Here is a 19,123-nt window from a genome sequence, read left to right as displayed (position 1 = left end):
AGTCTCCTGCCCCTGTCCCTGGAGACCGCGCGGGGCGGAGGGAGGCCTCCACGCCCACCACCCCAAGCCCCTCCCTGGGGGAGCCTCAGGCATCGCCCAGAGGGATTCCCGGTGCTGGGGGTGGCCCGCGCGCTCGGCGCGGGGCGGCCTGGCCCCTCCTTCCCTCACCCGCCCCTCCCAGTCGCCGCCCCGCTCCGTCGCTCCAGTCCGGGTTTTGCGGCGCCCACCGGCCGGCTCTCCGGCTGCCGGCTCCGCGGCGCGGCTGGCTCGGTGCGCGGCGCGGCTGGCGCTGCGCTCCGCCCCGGCTGCATTGCTGCGCTCCCGTGCCCAGGGGAGCCACGCGCCGCGTGCGCCCCGCAGCCGGCAGCCCGGAGGCAGCGCAGTCCGCTGGCATGGGCCCCGGGGGCGCCCCGAGCTGGGGCTCCGGGCTGAGGCGCTGAAAGCCGCCCTCCCGCCCGCGGGGCCCCGCGCCCGGCCCGCCAGCCCGCGGCCATGGCCGTCCGGCCCGGCCTGTGGCCAGCGCTCCTGGGCATAATCCTCGCCGCCTGGCTCCGCGGCTCGGGTGAGTCACGCCGCGCGCGCTCTGGGGAGGCTTGCGGGGGACCGTGCGCGTGAACGCTCGCTACTCTGGGGGGGTCCCTGACCCGCGCTGCCAGACTCGGCGGGGAGCCCCCCGAGGCCAAACTTTGCGAGGCGGGACGAAGGGGCCTCTCCTTGCTGCTGCGCAGCTTCCCCGCGCGCTCTCCCGGAAGCCTGGGTTCTGCCAAGTCCAGGAGCAGCTGTCAGCGCACGGGGCTGGCGAGTGTAGACACCCCACGCCTCCGGGTGGGGGAAGTTTGCTGGTTGCCTGGGCCCGGAGCAGGGCTGGGGGTTTTGATCAACCCCAGGGAGACTGACTTTCAGGATTCGAAGATTAGAGGGTTTTGATCCTATCCCAGTGCCCAGAATATAGGGGGTGCGGGGAGCGGTTAAGATACCTCTTCCCGGTAGCATCTGCCCTAAACAGCCACTCACAATCTCCCAGCTTGGCACCTGGCCTCTGCCCACGTCCAGAACACAGTGTCCTCCTCTGTCCCCGCCACACACGCTCGCACACGCACACACTCAGGCGTGGAGGCGCATACACCAGCCCCCAGTCCTTGCAGCCAGCACAGTCAAAGCGCCGCGGTCCGGATGGCCGGGGCTGTGGCTCCTGGTCTCCCTGGTGCTGGGGGCCAGAGTTGTATGTGGTTGGTCCGCCAGCTTCCCCTTCTTCCTTAAACTCCATAGCCTTTCTTGGTCCCTGCATGCCCCATTGGTCACCCTAACCTGCTGCTAACTCAGCCCTCACCCCACCTCGTTCCCTTGGGAGGGGGTTTGGGGGCAGGAAGTTCCCCTGCATCCTTTGTCTGCTCTCCCTGAGCCTTCACCTAGGCTGAGCTGTGGGGGCCTCCTGATCTCTGTCCCCCAATGCACTTAACTGAGCTAAGCTTATGTGTCTGTGGTCGGGGGGAGGGGGGACAGGTGCCATTTGTGTGGTCAAGGGGGCTTGAGGCTTACCTGGCAATTCTCGATTCTTGCTGTCCCTAGAACCTGGGCGGTGACTCCCCAGCCTGGCCAGGCCACTGCTTATAACAGGGGTGTTGGAAGGGAGCATTGGGGTTTCTGAGCTGCCAAGCCAGATTGATCAGAGATCAGTGAGTGAGAGCTCAGGGACCAGCCTGATTATTGAGGCTATTGGCTGTTTCCTCAAAGGGTGTCTCTGCACAGCGCATCCTGCACCCACCACTGCCTGTCCGCCCGCCCCATCCTGCCTCCTCAGTACCCCTCTCTACTCCATCCCACTCCCTCTATCTCCCTTCTCCATCAGCACCCCTCTTCTTCCCCAGGGCCTCTCCTTCTAATCCTGACCACGCTGAGAGGCTGAACTGTTGGGTGTGTGTCCGTGTCCCACACATGTGTGTGTTAGGGGCGTGTGTGCGGCTCTCCAGATGAGCACTCGGGGTGCAGGTTGCACTGTTGTCCATGATGAGGTGGGGGTATTAGTGCCCTACACACAGGTGAGGTGTTGCCCGACACCCAGTAGGTGCCCTGGAAATGTTTTCTGAGTTGATGCATGTGAGGCCTGGGTGGTCATAGCTGCATGTCGCCCACGTGAGCACGTGTGAAGGCTCTGGGTTGACATGTGTGCCCGGGTGACTAAAGGGGTTGGCATAGTCTGTGCAGCATTGGTATGTGTGCCCTGATGAATGTGTGTGATGGCCAGCATGCCGCACGTGTGTGACGGCTGTGGGCAGTTGCTCAGGTGAGCGTGTACAGATCAGGGGGCACAGGTACCGGTGAATCAGGGCCCTGCAGCCTGGAGCGGGGGGTTGCCACATGGACTCCTCAGGAGGCTGTGGGGTGGGGAAACTGCATCCCTCGTTGGCAGGGCATCTGTTCAGGCCTGGCCCAAGGTTACCTAGGGAGTTGGCAGGTGGGCACAGGTGCTGCAGGGGCTGAAGCAGACAGAGCCTGCCCCCAGGCATCAACTCTGCCCGTGGGCCTGCAGGAGGAGCTGCTGAAGGCCATGGGAAGGGGGGGCTGGCCCTACTTCTTTGGGACTCCCTTCCCCCTGTGCCCCACAGGCATGGGGCACATGTGGACGCCCAGGCAGGCTGGCCCTGTGGTGACCCCGGCTCCTCCCGCGCTGCCTTTTGCCTCTGTGGCAACAGCCTCCAGTGAAAAATGTGTCTGTGAGCCGCTGAAGGAGGGATGGCCAGTGGGCAGCAGGGGGCGCCGGGGGCCAGCGTGACCGACTGCAGCCACCTGCTCCCCAGGCCACCCGCCCACCCTCTGTTGTTGGACATCACACAAAAGCCTGTCCCTTCATCATGCTCGCACCTGCAGGCCCTCTCTGTGCCCGTGCACGCAAGCACCCATCTGTCTCACAGGATTTACCCTCTCAAACCCCGTCACACGCAGCTGGCATGCACACTCCCACCCTGCCCCTGTGGTCTCCCTGTCACCCAGACCTCTGCAGTCCTGAGCAGGAGGGTTCTTGGGAGCTGACTCCCTTCAAGATGGGGCTGAGGGGTGCCATGCTCTGGCACTGCCACATTGCCTAACCTGACCCCAACCATCTAGCCTTGCTCCTCCTTCTAGGACCCCTATCCCCATACTTAGGGCTGACCTAGGACCCGTCTGTCCACCCCCACACCTGGGAGAATGCAGCTGGCTAAGGGGGTCTTAATCCTCCAGGGCTAGGAGATACCCTGTTCCTGCTCACCCTGCCTTGTGGATGGGGTGGCCTGGGCTTTGGAGTCCCTAGGTCCCCCCAGGGGAGAGCTGGTCCTCTTGTTGCTTGCCTGCTCCCCACTTGCCTGTGTTGGGAGGGGCTTCTCTCAGGAACCAGGGATAGGCATTGATCCAGGTACCAAGCCCACAACCAAAAGTCACAGCTCTGGTTCCCAGGAGCAGCCAACTTTGGCCTCAGCCAGGGGCCAGAGAGCCCCTGTCCTCACAACCCTTCTTCCTGCCTAGTGCTGCTCTGAGCCCAGACCTGCAGGCTGGAGCTCTGGGGCTTCAGAAGGTGGGAGCCTGCCCTGAGCTTGGGGTGGGGCTCCCGTGCTCTAGTGCTGGGCCTAGCTGCCACTTGGGAACCTGTGTGTCCACGCACATGCATGTGGTGCCTCCTGTTCTAGGCCACCCCTCTCCTGATGCCTCCTCTTCCCCAGGGCCCTGTCATCTCTTCCTCCTATTCTCCCAGCCTGGGGCTGGACGCCTTAGAGTCTCCCTTGGTTCTCCCTTCTCTTTCACGCTTCACATCTAATATGTCACCAAGTCCAAGTCCTCCAGCTCGGGCCTCCTTGTGACATTGCTCATGTCCCTCGACTTCTTTGTCTTCCTCCACTCCTTACTCCCTCACCTGGACCACTGCAGCAACCACCACCACCCATCCCCCTCGGGCCTCCTCCACTCAGACTAAGGCATCCCCTGGCATCCAGGCTGGAAATCTGCTAGAAAGCTTTTGGTGACTCCCAGTGCCTGCAGGTCAATCCAAACCTTGAGACCCCTTGGGCCCTTAGAAAAATACCTTCCTCCCTCGTCATCACCCCACATCAGCTCTGGGCTGGTCTATCTGGAGGTCGGGTGCCCTCCCTGGCTCTGATTGCTGGTGGGGTGGGCACCCCCAGGCAAGCTCTGGCTTCCAGACTGTAACTCCCTTGCCTTGCAAAGCCTCGTGCCACTGACCCTGCCAGCATGCTCCCCACCCAACACCCCAACGTTGGTTCTGTCCAGACCGGGGAGACACCCCTTTACTGCCGCCAGTCCCTGCACTGTGAGGCCTGCAGCTTCAGTCCAGCCCCTCCCAACGGCCTCCCACCTCCTCCACTGCAAAGGAGTCCTGGCATACTGATGTGCTTTGGGTGGGCTAAAGAAAGACTGAGGCACTGAGTCCTCAGCCCTGGGGCAGCTGCCAGAAGCCTCTGACCTGAGCCGCTGCCTTCTCCTCCAGTGCCTCCCTCAGGTATTGCCATTGTTTATGGCGCGATGACCCTGTTCTCCGCCCCAGCTTGCTCCGAGTCACTGCCAACCAGGTGCTGTTTCTCTTCATTTCCTCGTTTTGAGTTTGGGTTCTCTGTTCAGGCAGGGAGGGCTGCTATTGCTGGGGACAGGGAGAGATGTTTGCTCTGCCCCTCTCAGCAACCACCCCATCCCTGTCCCTGAACACAGACTGCCGTACTCCAGGAAGTCTGGAAAGGGCCTCCTGTCCAGGGTGGAAACCAGGAAAACTAGGCCCCATCATGGAGTGGGGAGTGCTGTACCCCAGCCACACGTATGGACAGCAAACCAGCTCACATTGGTGCATGCTTGTAGGCCACTCACGCAAGCTGTATGCCCATATCTGTTGAGTAGGAACCCCCATCCCCACCCTGGCATGGATTTTCCCAGAGTGAATGTTTTCTTGAGCAAATAGTGTCATTCCCAGAGTCACGTCATGACATGGGCTGCTCTGCATAGCTCCTGCGTGGGGTGGGACTCCTGGTTCCTGAGGCTGAGCCCCAGGGCCCAGCCACGCTCAGACAGGAGCTCAGCTTCCTGCAATCAGTTCCACCAGCCCACCCCTTCGTTCCTCATCTGCTCCTGTGGGAGTGGCATTGAAGGGTCCTCCTGCCTTCTGGAGAGTCTCACCCCATATTCTCGCCAGGTGGAACAGAAAGGACAGGGGCTTAGGAGGCAGTCAGGGCCAACTTCCAACCCAAGCCTCGTGTCCTTGGACAAGCAACTTGCAGTCCCCAGCCTGTTGCCACATTGATAGAATGGGTCATGCTTGCTTTCTGGGGTTATAGTAACAGATTGATGGGCAATGTGGAGAGGGCACTCAGGATGAACTCCGACACCCAGTAGGTGCCATAGCTTGTCTATCTCCTTCGTCTGTGTTCCCTTGCATTTTTGGGGGGGTGGCGTGAGTTAGGACAGAGGTGGGGACTTAAGCCGCGTCAGGGCCCGAGCCCAGACACAGGAGAAAAATGAGTCTCAGTGTGAGGTGTTTCATTTCCCTCTACCCCAGGCCCAGGCAGTGGCCCCTTCTGGTTGGAAGAAGTGCCCCCGCTCCCTCGCCACCCACTGCAGGGGCTTGGGCCTGATTCAGACGTCGGTGCTTCCAGTGCACAAGGGGCAGCTGTTTGGAGGTTCTGAAGATGAAGAGTTGGGTTCAGCTTGTCATGCAACTGTGTGTTGATGATCATCTCTGACTCTCAGGACATGGCACAGAGTGGGGCAGGAGCCCTGAACAGAACTAAATTCTACTCCTCTCTGCTATTTGATTGCTGTGTGATCTTAGACAAATCATTTAACCTCTCTGGGCGGTTTGCCTCTCTGTATACTAAAGGGTGTAAACCCAATGATGCTTGTATTGGAGCCTGGGGTGGACTCTGCACTCAGCAGCAGGCTCCCCCAGGAACTGCTCACACCTGCCCAGCACCTGCCACAGACATCAGCCGCCCTGGCAGGGGCTGTCTGCAGAGCCAGGTGGTTCTTGCTGGAGAGCCAGGTGGCTGCTGGGGCAGAGCCAAAAGTGGCTATGAGGCAGAGCTGGGGACTGTGAGTCTCAACCCCTAGGCCAGGAATTGAGGGCCCACTTCTGCTGGCAAATACCTTCTATGTCAGAAACAGGCCTTCTCGGGGCACCCAGAAGGTCAGGGTCCCAGTGCCCAAGGCCCACCCCTTTCCTGGGCACTGGTGTCAGGTGTCACAGGCAGCTTCAGACCCCAGGGGCCCAGAACCCCAGGCACATGGAGAAGGTAGTGAAACAGGTGAGTTGGCAAGTTCTGTAGCTGGGTTTGGACCAGTATTAGGGTGAGGCTGGGCAGGTGCCTAGGCACAAAGGTAGGGCCAGCCCCCAAAAGTGAACGCCTCCTGGCCCTGCATCCAGCTCCTCCCTGCCCGGCTTCAGTTTCCTTGTCTGAACAACCTACTCAAAAGAACCCATCTCCTAGGTTTTTGTGCAGATTAGGAGGGCTGAAGCCTGTCAGTGCTGGCACATAGTGGGCACTCAATACATGTTAACAATTGATGATGACATGGCAGAGGGCACTGTTCAGCCCTCTCCTTCAGGAAGTGAGGGAGTCCTCGGCTGAATTTGTGGAATATGGTGCGGCTGGGGAACCAGAGGGGAGGCAAAAGGCCTGGGGTGAGATTCCCATTCTGGGCTGGGGCAGGCCTGGCCTCCTTTCTGTTTCTTGTCATGCCGAGGGCAGGTGGTCCTTGACTGGCCCTCCCAGCCCTGTTTGAGGTGGGAGAGGGGGAGCCGCACAGACCTCTGGGAGGTCTGAGTGGCAGCTGCTCAGCCCCAGAGAAACTGGGGAAGGGGAAGTTTTAGGTACTATTTTGATGGGGGAGGGGCCCTGAGGCCCCTGTTTCTGTGCTGTGGTGGGAGCGCCAAGGGCCAGTGTCACCCTGACTGGTGGGGCCCCCAGAGCCGGGCCTCTCTCACAGTGGGATATCAGAGCTGTGTCCGTCTGGAAGGCTCAGGGTCACCTTGAGCTCCAGGCAAATATGTAGCTGAGATGGGGAGGGGGTGTGGGGGAACACCGGGGGAGTCTGTCTAGATTGACAGCACCTGAAGGGCCTTGGGGAGGGAGGTCCGGACCCTGCGTCCCACCTCTGCCCTAGGTGTCCCCAGCCAGGGCGGCAGGTGGAACTCCCGTGCCCCAGGCCAGCAGGTCCAGTGGAGAGGCTGCGGGGTTCTGGGGGAGTACTCCCTGAATTAGACTCTACCCCTCCTAATCGGGGCAGGGACCAAGTGGAGCCAGGGGCCAGTGTTTTTTTCCAGGTCTGCATCTTTCCAGCACCGCCCCCCACCTCGCCCACCCCCTCAAAACGAATGTGCCCGTCACTGGCGGGTAGCAGCCCCTCCTCAGCGTGTGCCTCGGGCCTCGGCAGCCCCCGCCCCGCTGTCTAGGTGGCTTGCTACGCAGGGGCCCTCAGGCCGGCGGATCTGCGGGGCACGTGAGCGGCCGTGGGGCGCGAGCCCACGGCAGCCGGGGGCCGAGGGGCTTCGCCATTCGCCGCGGCGCCCGTCGGGCGGGGCTGCGGGAAGCTCGCGCCCAGAGGCGTCCAGGCCGAGGGTGGGTGCCGCGGAGCGCGGGGTAATTAACGGGCTGCAAACTCTGGCGGCCAAGCCGGGAAGGGGCGGGATCCCTCCGCCCGCCAGCCCGCCGGATTAGCGGCTCTTTGTTCGGGGCCTGTTAACAAGTTCCTGGCTGAGCGCTCGGCTACCGCCCGGGGAGCGGGCGTCCAGCCTCCGGGCACAGCCGCGCGGCCGCCTCCACCCCGCCTCCGTGCTCTAGCCCAGCTGCAGCCCCTGCCCTTGCCCGCCCTTCCCGGGCCCCCTGAGAAGTGGGTGGGCGCAGGGCTTGTCAGGCGATCTTGTGCCTGGGGCTTCCGAAGACCCCGGGCTGATATCGCTGCGAAAGGGAGGAGAACGTCCCCATAACCCGAGCACCTCCTGCAGGCCGGGGCTTCCGATGCACCGGTGTCGCCATTCCCGTTTCACAGATGAGGTCGAGCACCGACTTGCCCCAGGTCCCGGCTGTCCTTTGCAAACTAGGGCTCCACTCCAGCCCCAGACACCCAAATGCATTCTCCTTCTGCTAAGTAGAGAGGCTGTGTGGCAGGAAGAGGAGGAGCCCCTGGGGATTATAGACTGTTATGTTTTTTATTCTTAATTAACTCGATGATGGTAGTAATCATGCCATTGCTGGGCTCCGCCTACATCATCTGATCAGAATCTCAGGACATCCCACAGGTGGGTGAGGTTAGCCCCGTGCATCAGATGAGGACACATATCAGGGGAGGTCACACCACAGGAAGTGGCAGAGCTGGGACCTTACTGGGCAGCTACTGCTCTGCCCAATCTCCCCCACCACACTCCACACCCACCTTGTGGGCTCTCCTGTGTGGCTGTTTACTGCCAGGGCCTCTCTGTTTTCCTATGGACTTGATGGGAGAAAGTCTGGAGACCCTGATTCTCTGTGTGGCCTCGAGTGACCTCCCTCACAGCCTGGAGCCCATTCCCCATCGCCAAGCTGCCTCCTGACCCCAACCTAGTGTGCTTCCAGCCTGAGAACGGCTGTCCAGGCCACCAGACGTTGATTATTAACTTCCTCTGGTGGTGTTGGCTTTCCTCACCCGTAGCCCTGAGCTTTAAGCCAAAGGGACTTGCCCGGACCACACATCTTCAGGCGACTGGGACTGTTCAAAACCACTTTCTTATAATGAAGGGGACTCTTTCCCAGTAAGCTCCCCAAATGGTTCTGGGCCCTTCCTTCTGGGGCCGCACAGGATGGAGGAACCCTTTCAGTTATTTAAGACAAGGCTCTCACCTGGCCACATCTGCCCCTTTCCTGGCCAGCCCTCCCCAGCCCTCTCAGCTGCTCCTCACCCAAGCCGGAATCCCAACCGCCCACATCTTTGTTACCTGCCTCTGGGTGGCGGCCCAATTGTCACAGCCTCCTCAGCCCTGGGAGCTCACCACAATGCCCTAGCTTGAAGTGACATAGGACACTAAGTGGATCTGTTGCAAATATTGGAACCCAACTCACACTGGCTCAAGAAAAAAAAAAGTAAGAAGGAGACTGTAATGGCACATGGAACTGAACTCAGGGTGGCTGTGGCTTCAGGCATGGTTGTACCCAGGGAGAACGGCATGGCCAAGATCTTTGCCTCATCTCTGCTCTTGGGGATTTGGTGCCACTCTCCAACAGCCTCTTCCCTCTATCCCAAGGTGGACTGCCAGGAGCTCCAGGCCTAGCAGGGGTGGGGGAGAAGAGCACATCTCTTCCCTCCACCATCCAACAAATGTCCAAGTCTTCCATCATTGGTCTACCTCCAGTGCCCTGCCCAGTGTGTGAGCCAATCACCACAGCCAGGGGTATGATTATGCAGATTAGGTTGGGCGGTAGCTGCGGAGGCCATTGTCCTGTGTTTACCCAGGCTATGTGCTGCTCCTCTCAGCTTCTTGTCCACCAGGAAGGGTGGGCACAATCATCCTCAGATGTCGTCAACACATTTTGCCAGGTATTAAATGAGCATACTGAATAGCACCAAGCACAACCTGTGGCCCAGAAGCAAAGCAGGATCTGGATCAACACGATTTTGTTGGCAGCATTAGAAAACAAGGCTGGCCAGGCCAGGCGCGGTGGCTCACGCTTATAATCCCAGCACTTTGGGAGGCTGAGGCGGGCGGATCATGAGGTCAGGAGATCGAGACCATCCTGGCTAACACGATGAAACCCCGTCTCTACTAAAAATACAAAAAAATTAGCCAGGTGTGGTGGCAGGCACCTGTAGTCCCAGCTACTCAGGAGGCTGAGGCAGGAGAATGGCATGAATCTGGGAGACGGAGCTTGCAGTGAGCCAAGATTGCTCCACTGCACTCCAGCCTGGGCGACAGAGTGAGAAAGGATGGAAGGGAGGGAGGGAGGTAGGGAGGGAAGAAAAAAGAGGCCGGGCGCGGTGGCTCAAGCCTCTAATCCCAGCACTTTGGGAGGCCGAGATGGCCGGACCACGAGGTCAGGTGATCGAGACCATCCTGGCTAACACGGTGAAAACCCTGTCTCTACTAAAAATACAAAAAATTAGCCAGGCATGGTGGTGGGCGCCTGTACTCCCAGCTACTAAGGAGACTGAGGCAGGAGAATGGCATGAACGCGGGAGGCAGAGCTTGCAGTGAGCCGAGATCATGCCACTGCACTCCAGCATGGGCAACAGAGCGAGACTCCGTCTCAAAAAAAAAAAGAAAAAGAAAAAGGAGAAAAAAGAAAACAAGGCTGGCCATTCAACAGGTTTTACCTCCCCTTCATTGTGCTGTCATCTGCTCATATATCTGCATTTAGCCATCTAAGATATTTTATCAGGTGCCTGGCTAGAATCCAGACATGCTGTGTTTCTACTAGTCCATCCTTAATCTACCGTGGGACAGTAACCCCGTAATAAGGGAAGCTGGTCTGGTGTGACTGGTCCATGGGAATCCCAGCAGGCCTCTCACGGTCCCTCCTTCCTTTGGTCATCTGCAGCTCATTAAGAACAGTGCCTAGTGTTTGCATAAGGCTCACTGGGCTGCGGCTACTCCAGTGGATGTTTGTTAGGTTTTGTATCTGGTCCAGCTTCCATTCCAGTCTTATGGGGTGTTTTGGGGGCCCCTTCATTCCAGCCGCAGGGCCTAGGTGAGCTAGGTAAGTATTTCTCTTGGCCTGGTTCTTTTCCAGCTACAGAGCCTGCTCTTTAAGCCTCTGTTCCTTCTCTTAACAACCCAGTCTTCTGCCAGTACTTCTTCTTTCCTAAATTTGTGAGAATTGTTTTTTTCTTGCTAACCTTCAAAGAACCCTAAGTGATATATTCACCAAACCAAACTTTATTCCTTATGACGACTAGACTACAGCTCCTGCCCCACAGCCGCCCCCATGCCACTTTCTCAGAGATCAGCAGCAGGGCTCAGCTCTTCCAGGCTCCCTCCTCCAAGCCCCGCCTCTGCCCTGTGTTTCTCTGGCATTGCCCACGAGCCTCACGCCACTGCACCTGTGCTCCGCTTCCCAGCGTGCTTCCTCCATCCATGCCTCTCACCTGTGGCTTGTCCTTGGTTTCGGGCCATCTTTCTATACTGAGCGTGTCTGGTGAGAGTCTGAGCCTACCTACCTGGATATCTGGTAATTGCCCTGGCACTTTTCTAGGGACCTTCCTCCTCCAGTTCCTTCAGGATCACACAATGAGAGGTCCATTTTTGATACCCACTTGGTCTTCTCAAGACCTCTTTCCTTTCAGATCCCTGGCTCCACTGGAGGCCCATCTTGAGAGTGAATTCCTGAAGCCCACCACCCAAATGCCAGGACGCCTTCTGAGAGTGGTCAGCATTCTGCCTCCCCCTGCGACAGCGTGGAGTCCTGTTGAATGGTTAACAATTGGCTCTTCAGGCAGGCTGGGGACTAATTTGCCGATTTCCATGGTGTAAATACTCCCACCACAGCCTATTTCAAGCTACCAATGTGATGTCAACTGACTTGCAAAATTCTAGAAATTGTAGTGATTGGCTGTCCTGAGCCAGGACGAGCTGGCTCCATACACCACTGCTCCTGACCAAGGTCACTCCCAGCCCTCTGAAATGACCACAGGCAAAGAGTGGACAAAGGCATCTCAGGCCTTCCCCTGCAGGACCCTGCAGGACCAATTGACTTCACAGGCCAGAAGGGGCAGCTTCCCTCCTGGACTTTAGACTCTGGTGGGTCAAAAGGTAGAGAGTCAGCTAGGACCTGGGAGGACCGTGCTTGAGAGCCAGGGCTCTGATGTGGATTAGAATCCTAAACTGGGTGAACTTGGGCAGGTTATTTAAGCTCTCTGTGACTCAGTTTGCTCACCTGGAAAATGCGGACAATGAAAGGTTCCTACCTCATAGGGCTGCAAGGAATAAACGAGTCATTCCATGTGGCGCACGCCGCCTGATGCCGGCTCACAGTAAATGCTCTGCAGGTGTGAGCTGTGTGGCCTTCGGGGCGGGGGATGCTCACTTTTGGCCCCTCTCTGTGACACGCCCTTGAAGTGTTGGTGTGGAGCAGGATCTTCAGTTGATAAAACTGGCAGCAGCGTGCGTCAAGGGCAGGGCCTGCAGGCCCGGAATCTTGGGAAGATGCTCATTCTTGGATAATGAGCATTCATGAGGGGGCCTGAGAAGGAAGACTGGCATGGTGGTGAGTCACCAGAGTGACTTGGCTGAGTAGGACTTCTGACACCTGAGAGCCGGGATGTGTCTCCAGGACATGCAGAGCAGAGAGGTGGCAGAGGCCACAGCCACACTGGAGAGCCCAGACAGGCCCAGCAAGGACAGCCCACCTGCTGGCCTCAGGCCAACCTGTGACTTCAGAGCTGGTCCCTGGGCACCCCTTGCCTCTGCCCTAGAGTTCTGGGAGCCCTGAGGCCAGAACAGGAGAGGGACTCAGGCTGGGACCTTGGCATGTGGTGGAATTTGGCCGGACAATGAGGGGAGGAGGAGGAGTGGACGGGCAGTGCCAGTGGCAGCATGTGTACAGGGCAGTCGGGAGGCATGCAGCCCCGCTGGAGCAGACGGTGCCTGTGGGGTGCCAGCAAGCGACAGGGCTGTGACCACATCTCTGAGCCGGGGAGTGACAGGCAGTGAGCAGTGTTTAAGGAAGATTAATCTGGCAGCCCATGGAGGATGGATGGGAGCAGGGAGAGGCTGGAGGCAAGGAGACCAGCCGGGAGGCTGCTGCGGTCATCCAGGCAAGAAATGACGAGGCGTCCCTCCCTGGTGGCAGGCAGGCGGCGGGGATGGAGTAAGAGAGATGGATGTGGGAGATGCTGCAAAGGGGGAAATGTTGCATCTGGATGCTGCATGTGGGGGGGCGAAGGAGGGGGAGGAGGCAAACATGATTCAGAGCTCTCAAGCCTGGGGAAGTGATGTCAGAAACAGAAAATAGATGGGGAGCTGGGCTGGGGGAGAAGCCGGAAGAGCAAGAGGCTCCACCCAGGGAGCTCCACCCTGCCAGGCTATGTGTAGAGTGTGGACAGGGCGCTTGGGTCACAAGCAACAGAAACTGGCTCTGGTCACATGAAGCCAAGGGAGCGGAACAGCCTTGTCGGGTCAGGCAGGCACTGGGGGTGAAGGGCAGACTTAAAAGCCAGCCGTGGCCCAGGAGAGACGTCCAACAGGTCTTGGTGGTGTGGGGCCATCCTGTTTCCTTTAGGGCACTGAAAGCTGTCCAGGGAAAGATGGATTTACTTGGTTCTGTGAAGCCCTCCAGGGTAGGTCAGGACCAGCGGGGAGAGACACAGGGAGGCTGAGGGAGACCCTCCCAGCAAGCAGAGGCACGGAGGTCTGGGTGCAATGAGAGCCTCCACAGGGGGGCTGCTGGAAACGGGCTCTATGGGACAGTCAGGGAGACCGTGGACAGGGGCAGGTGGGCTTAGCGAGGCTTGGTGGGAAAAGAGAAAGGATGGCTGGCCACTAACTTGGACTCCCCTCAGGTCCACCCTACTTGGTCTTGAGAAGTTTCTTACCCTTTAGGAACTGGGCTTTCTGGAGGGATGGCTCCATCTCGAGGGGTTTGGTAGTTTCTCTGCCGCCCATTGTTTTGACTGCTGAAATACTTTCTCAGGGCACAGCACCTCCGCCTTCCTTTGGCGACCTCCCGCCATGGAGCCCTGGTGGGACAGTCAGTTATGGGGGCCCAGCCTCTCCCTAGGGAAAGGACCTGCCCCAGCTGGTGAATGGTTCCGAAGATCCTGGGCACATGATTGGGCCAGGCTGGCCGCATGGCCTGAGTTGAGCCAGTCAGGATCCTTCCCAGGGTTTCTCTGGCCTGGAGGCAGAGGTGCAACCCTGATACCTCCCGGGTTGGCGGCAGTGTTGATGCAGGTTCCGACGCTGGCCCAGGACTGGTTCCCCCTCGTGTGGAAAGCAGCTGTGGGGTGGAGGCGGGTGAGGCCACTGCACAGGGATATCAGGGACAAGCGGAAGGAGGAGGCTGTCCCAGTGGCCCCGAGGCCCTGAGGCTCTGGTCCCTGCAGCTTTTCTCAGTCCTGTGAGCTGCTCTTAACAGCCTTCCTGGCCCTAGATCCAATAACTTCCCACTTTAACGCCCTTGTGAGTTGGGTTTCTGTGTCCTGCACCTGAAAGGGGCCTGGCCCAGGATCTCAGGAGAAAGATGATGATGTGGGCAAAGCGCCCACCCAGAGGTAGCCAGGTGGCAGCAGGCAGGGCATTGAGCCCCCATGCGGCAGATAGAACATTCTAAAAAGAGAGAGAGAGAGAGAGAGAGAGATAATTCACATAAAAATCCAAATGTCAGGCTTCTCTCGAAAAAGCAAAAGATCTGGGCTGGGCCCAGCGAGCCCATTTTCCTGGGTGGCTGGGGCTGGAACCTGGATGCCACTTTGGCAGATGAGCACCCCCACTGCTAGGTGCCCCCATGCCAATGCACAACCAGTGCCTCTGCACCCCTGCCCTCTGCACCCCCACCACCTGTGCACCCCCACCACCTGTGCACCCCCACCACCTGTGCACCCAAAGCACCTGTGCACCTCCACCACCTGTGTACCACCTGCCCCATGCACCCCGACCACCTGTGTACCCCCTGCCCTATGCACCCCCACCACCTGTGCACCCCCACCACCTGTGTATCGCCTGCCCTGTGCACCCCCACCACCTGTGCACCCCCATCACCTGTGCATTCCCAGTACCTGTGCACCCCTACCACCTGTGTACACCCTGCCCTATGCACCCCCACCACCTATGTACCGCCTGCACTGTGCACCCCCACCACCAGTGTACCCCCACCATCTGTGTAACCCATGCCCTGTGCACCTCCACCACCTGTGCACCCCCACCACCTGTGCACCCCCACCATCTGTATACCCCCTACGCTGTGCAGCCCCACCACCTGTGCACCCCCACCACCTGGGCACACCCACCATCTGTATACCCCCTGCCCGGTGCACCCCCACCACCTGTGCCCCGCCACCACCTGTGTATCCCCTGCCCTCTGCACCCCCACCACCGTGTACCCCTGCCCTGTGCACCCCCACCACCTGTGTATCCCCTGCCCTGTGCACCCCCACCACCTGTGTACCCCCTGCCTGTGCACCCCCATCACCTGTGCATTCCCAGTACCTGTGCACCCCTACCACCTGTGTACACCCTGCCCTATGCACCCCCACCACCTATGTACCGCCTGCACTGTGCACCCCCACCACCAGTGTACCCCCACCATCTGTGTAACCCATGCCCTGTGCACCTCCACCACCTGTGCACCCCCACCACCTGTGCACCCCCACCTCCTGTGTACCCCCTGCCCTGTGCAGCCCCACTACCTGTGCACCCCCACCACCTGGGCACACCCACCATCTGTATACCCCCTGCCCGGTGCACCCCCACCACCTGTGCCCCGCCACCACCTGTGTATCCCCTGCCCTCTGCACCCCCACCACCGTGTACCCCCTGCCCTGTGCACCCCCACCACCTGTGTATCCCCTGCCCTGTGCACCCCCACCACCTGTGTACCCCCTGCCCTGTGCACCCCCATCACCTGTGTATCCCCTGCCCTGTGCACCCCCACCACCTGTGTACCCCCTGCCCTGTGCACCCACACCACCTGTGTATCCCCTGCCCTGTGCACCCCCACCACCTGTGTACCCCCTGCCCTGTGCACCCCCATCACCTGTGTATCCCCTGCCCTGTGCACCCCCACCACCTGTGTATCCCCTGCCCTGTACACCCCCACCACCTGTGTACCCCCTGCCCTGTGCACCCCACCACCTGTGTATCCCCTGCCCTGTGCACCCCCACCACCTGTGCACCCCCACCGCCTGTGTACCCCCACCATCTGTGTACCCCCTGCCCTGTGCACCTCCACACCTGAGCATTCCCACCACCTGTGTACCCCCTGCCCTGTGCACCCCCATCACCTGTACACCCCCACCACCTGTGTACCCCCACCATCTGTATACCCCCTGCCCTGTGCAGCCCCACTACCTGTGCACCCCCACCACCTGTGTACCCCCTGTTCTGTGCACCCCCACCACCTGTGTACCCCCACCATCTGTATACCCCCTGCCCTGTGCACCCCCACCTCCTGTGTACCCCCACCACCTGTGCACTCCCTGCCCTGTGCACCCCCACCTCCTGTGTACCCCCTGCCCTGTGCATCCCCACCACTTATACAGCCCAATGCCCGTGCAGCCCCCTGCCCTGTGCACCCCCTACCTTGTGTACCCTCTGTCCCGGGTACTCTCACACTCCATGTTCCCCTCTGCCCCCTGCCCTGTGCAGTACCACCACCTGTGCACCAGCCTGCCCTGCCCTGCACACCCCTACCCTGTGTACCCCCTGCCTTGTGTACTCTCTGTCCTGGGCACTCTCACCACTCTGTGTGCCCTGCCCCATGCACCCCCAGTGCCTGTGCACTGCCCTCTCTTTGCCACTCACCCCAGCTCCCATGCACACCAAGGCTGCATCCCCCACCCTGTGCACAGTGCTTGGTTGGTTTCAGGTACTGAGGCCATGGGCAGGGCCATCCCTCTCCTTCCCTCCCTTCCAGCTCTCGGAGCCTGTGTTTGCGGCCTTCGATTTCACCTGTTCAGTTTGAAGTGATGGAGGATATAGTTAGGTGGAAACATCTAGAAGATAATTGGAAACTGTGACTGGCACTTTCAGATGCAGTAGGGGTGGGAAATGGAGATGAGAGACCCTTGCATAAGGAGCTGATCACGGACATACGTGAGCTCAAATCCCATTCTAAGAAGATGATTAGGGAATGGCCATGGCTGGGGTGGAAAGGAGGATTCAGGGGACAATTTTGAGGAAGCCAAAAGGAGGCCTGGGAGAGAGCAGTGGGAGCCCAGGAGTGTGTGCAAGGTTTTAAGCTGGAGGGGAGGCAGCCTTGAGGGAGGCTTTGGCAAAGGCCCTGCTGATGAGGCCTGGAGGACACGCTGGGAGGAGGCAGGGAGAGGCTGCGCTCAGAAGCAGCAGGAGTGAGCTGGGACAGTGGGAACAGTGTGGACAGGCAGGACACAGAGGCCCTTTGGAATTTGCAGAGTATGGAAGGATACCAGGTAGAAAAGGCACAGGATGCAGTGAAGGTTTCAGGGAGAAACTTGGGAAACAGGGGTGAGGGCAGGATAAGCGTATATTGCTGGGCACTGGCAGTGGACTTGCACAAAAGCTCTCGATGGGGAGCTCAGAGGCGAGTGACGTGCCCACATCCCACGGCTGCCAGGGCAGAGCTAGGTGCCAACCCCAGCTCCATGGCAGGCAAAATGAGCAGAAGGCCCAGAGCCTCAGCAAGCTTTTAAGAGAAGCAGAGGGGATGGACTGAGGGACAGAGCTAGGTGGCGACGGCACCTGGGCCATTAAATAAGCATGTATTGAGCACTGGCTGGGGCCAGGCCCGGCGTCAGGCGCCACAGATGAGCATGAGGGCCATGTGACCATGAGGGAGCTGGAAGCAGGGGCATGCTGGGTAGCCAGTGAGACAGGACAGTCCTGGAAGAGGTGACACTTGAACTGAGACCTGAATGAACTGAGACCGGCTGCGGGTGCAGCAAAGGGCCTACTGTGATCTGGTTACAGGGAATGTGGAGCTGGGCGAGGAGAGGTGTGATGACTTGTGTCTGCGTCCATTTATACACACGTAGAAGCCACCTCTACTTCCAGAGACGCACAGTGGGAGCGGCTGAGGGCACATTTGCTAGGGTTAGCTGGTCAGAGGATGTCAGGGGGCCTGGGTCCCAGACCTGCTCTGCTGCTGCAGTACAAGCCCCAGGCCAGACACACTCCCCTGCCCCATCTACTAAAGGGAAGAATGACCGGGCCTGGGCTATCATGGAGCTGATCCTGAGGCCTGGGACAGGGGCAAGGGTAGAAGCCTTGGGAGGGTGCAGGGAGAAGGCCAGGCAGGCTACTTCCGCCCTTCGAAGGCCTCAGCAACCCCAGGATCAAACAGTAACTGGTAAAATGAGCTTAGTCCAATGGAGTTGGACTTTGATGCATATATATATTTATTTTTTTCATTTTTTAAATTCTTCTTTGCCATTTTTTAATCAAGGTGAAATTCACATAACATAAAATTAACCGTTTTAAGTGCACAATTCATTGGCATTGAGTACATTCACAATGTTATGTGACCATCACTTCTATCTAGTTTCTAAACGTTTTCATCAAACCAAAGGAGACACCATTAAGCAGTCACTCCCCATGCTCCCCTTGCCCCAGCTCCTGGCAAACAGCAACTTGCTTTCTGTCTCTATGGACTTATCTGTGATGCTATTTCATGTAAATGGAATCATATAATTCGTGGTCCTCTGTGCCTGGCTTCTTTCACTTGGCATAAGGTGCCCCAGGTTCATCCATGTGTAGCATGCATCACTGCTTCAACTGCTTCATTCCTTTTTTTTTTTTTTTTTTCTTTTTTTTCCGAGACAGAGCCTCACTCTGTCACCCAGGCTGGAGTGCAGTGGCACAATATTGGCTCACTGCAACCGCCACCTCCCAGGTTCAAGCGATTCTCCAGCCTCAGCTTCCCAAATAGCTGGGATTACAGGCATGCACCACCACGCCTGGCCAATTTTTGTATTTTTAGTAGAAATGGGGTTTCACCATATTGGCCAGGCTGGTCTCAAACTCTTGACCTCAAGTGATCCACCCACCTCGGCCTCTGAAAATGCTGGGATTACAGGTGTGAGCCACCACGCACAGCCTTCATTCCTTTTTGTGGTTAAATAATATTTCATTGTATGGATGGAGCACATTTGGTTTATCCATTCACCCATTGGTAGACATTTGGGTCGTTTCTACCTTTTGGCGACTGAATAATGCTGTTTTGAACACTTGGGTATAAGAACCTGTTTAAAGACCTGTTTTCGGTTCTGTTGGGTGTAGGCCTGGGAGTGGAATTGCTGGGTCATATGGTAACTCTATGTTGAACTTCTTGAGGAACTGCCAAACTGTTTTCCTTAACAACTGCACCATTTTACATTCTCACCAGCAATAATGAGGGTTCCAGTTTCTCCACGTCCTGATTCTTATTTTTGAAATGTTAAATTCTTGCAAAATTTTTCTCATCTCTTGGTGCTCCTGTTTTGCTGGTGCTTG

General features: G+C 58.5%; 1 protein-coding gene across 2 annotated transcripts in view; it reads left to right on the top strand.

Annotated features, from left to right (window-relative positions):
* Positions 1-225: 225 nt before the first annotated feature.
* The window catches only part of UNC5A (unc-5 netrin receptor A), a 69,086-nt gene continuing 50,188 nt past the window's right edge, over positions 226-19,123 (top strand). For both annotated transcript variants that reach the window (XM_033180083.1, XM_033180082.1), the window contains exon 1: positions 226-562. In XM_033180083.1, coding sequence (XP_033035974.1) covers positions 493-562 — 70 coding nt within the window. In that variant the 5' untranslated portion in view covers positions 226-492. The remainder of the gene's footprint in view (positions 563-19,123) is intronic.

This window comes from Trachypithecus francoisi, unplaced genomic scaffold (genome assembly GCF_009764315.1).
Source record: "Trachypithecus francoisi isolate TF-2019V2 unplaced genomic scaffold, Tfra_2.0 Lachesis_group2, whole genome shotgun sequence".
In the NCBI taxonomy this organism is placed as follows: Eukaryota; Metazoa; Chordata; class Mammalia; order Primates; family Cercopithecidae; genus Trachypithecus; species Trachypithecus francoisi.
The sequence above is the reverse complement of the archived record's forward strand: the minus strand, read 5'-3'. Positions and strand labels throughout refer to the sequence as shown.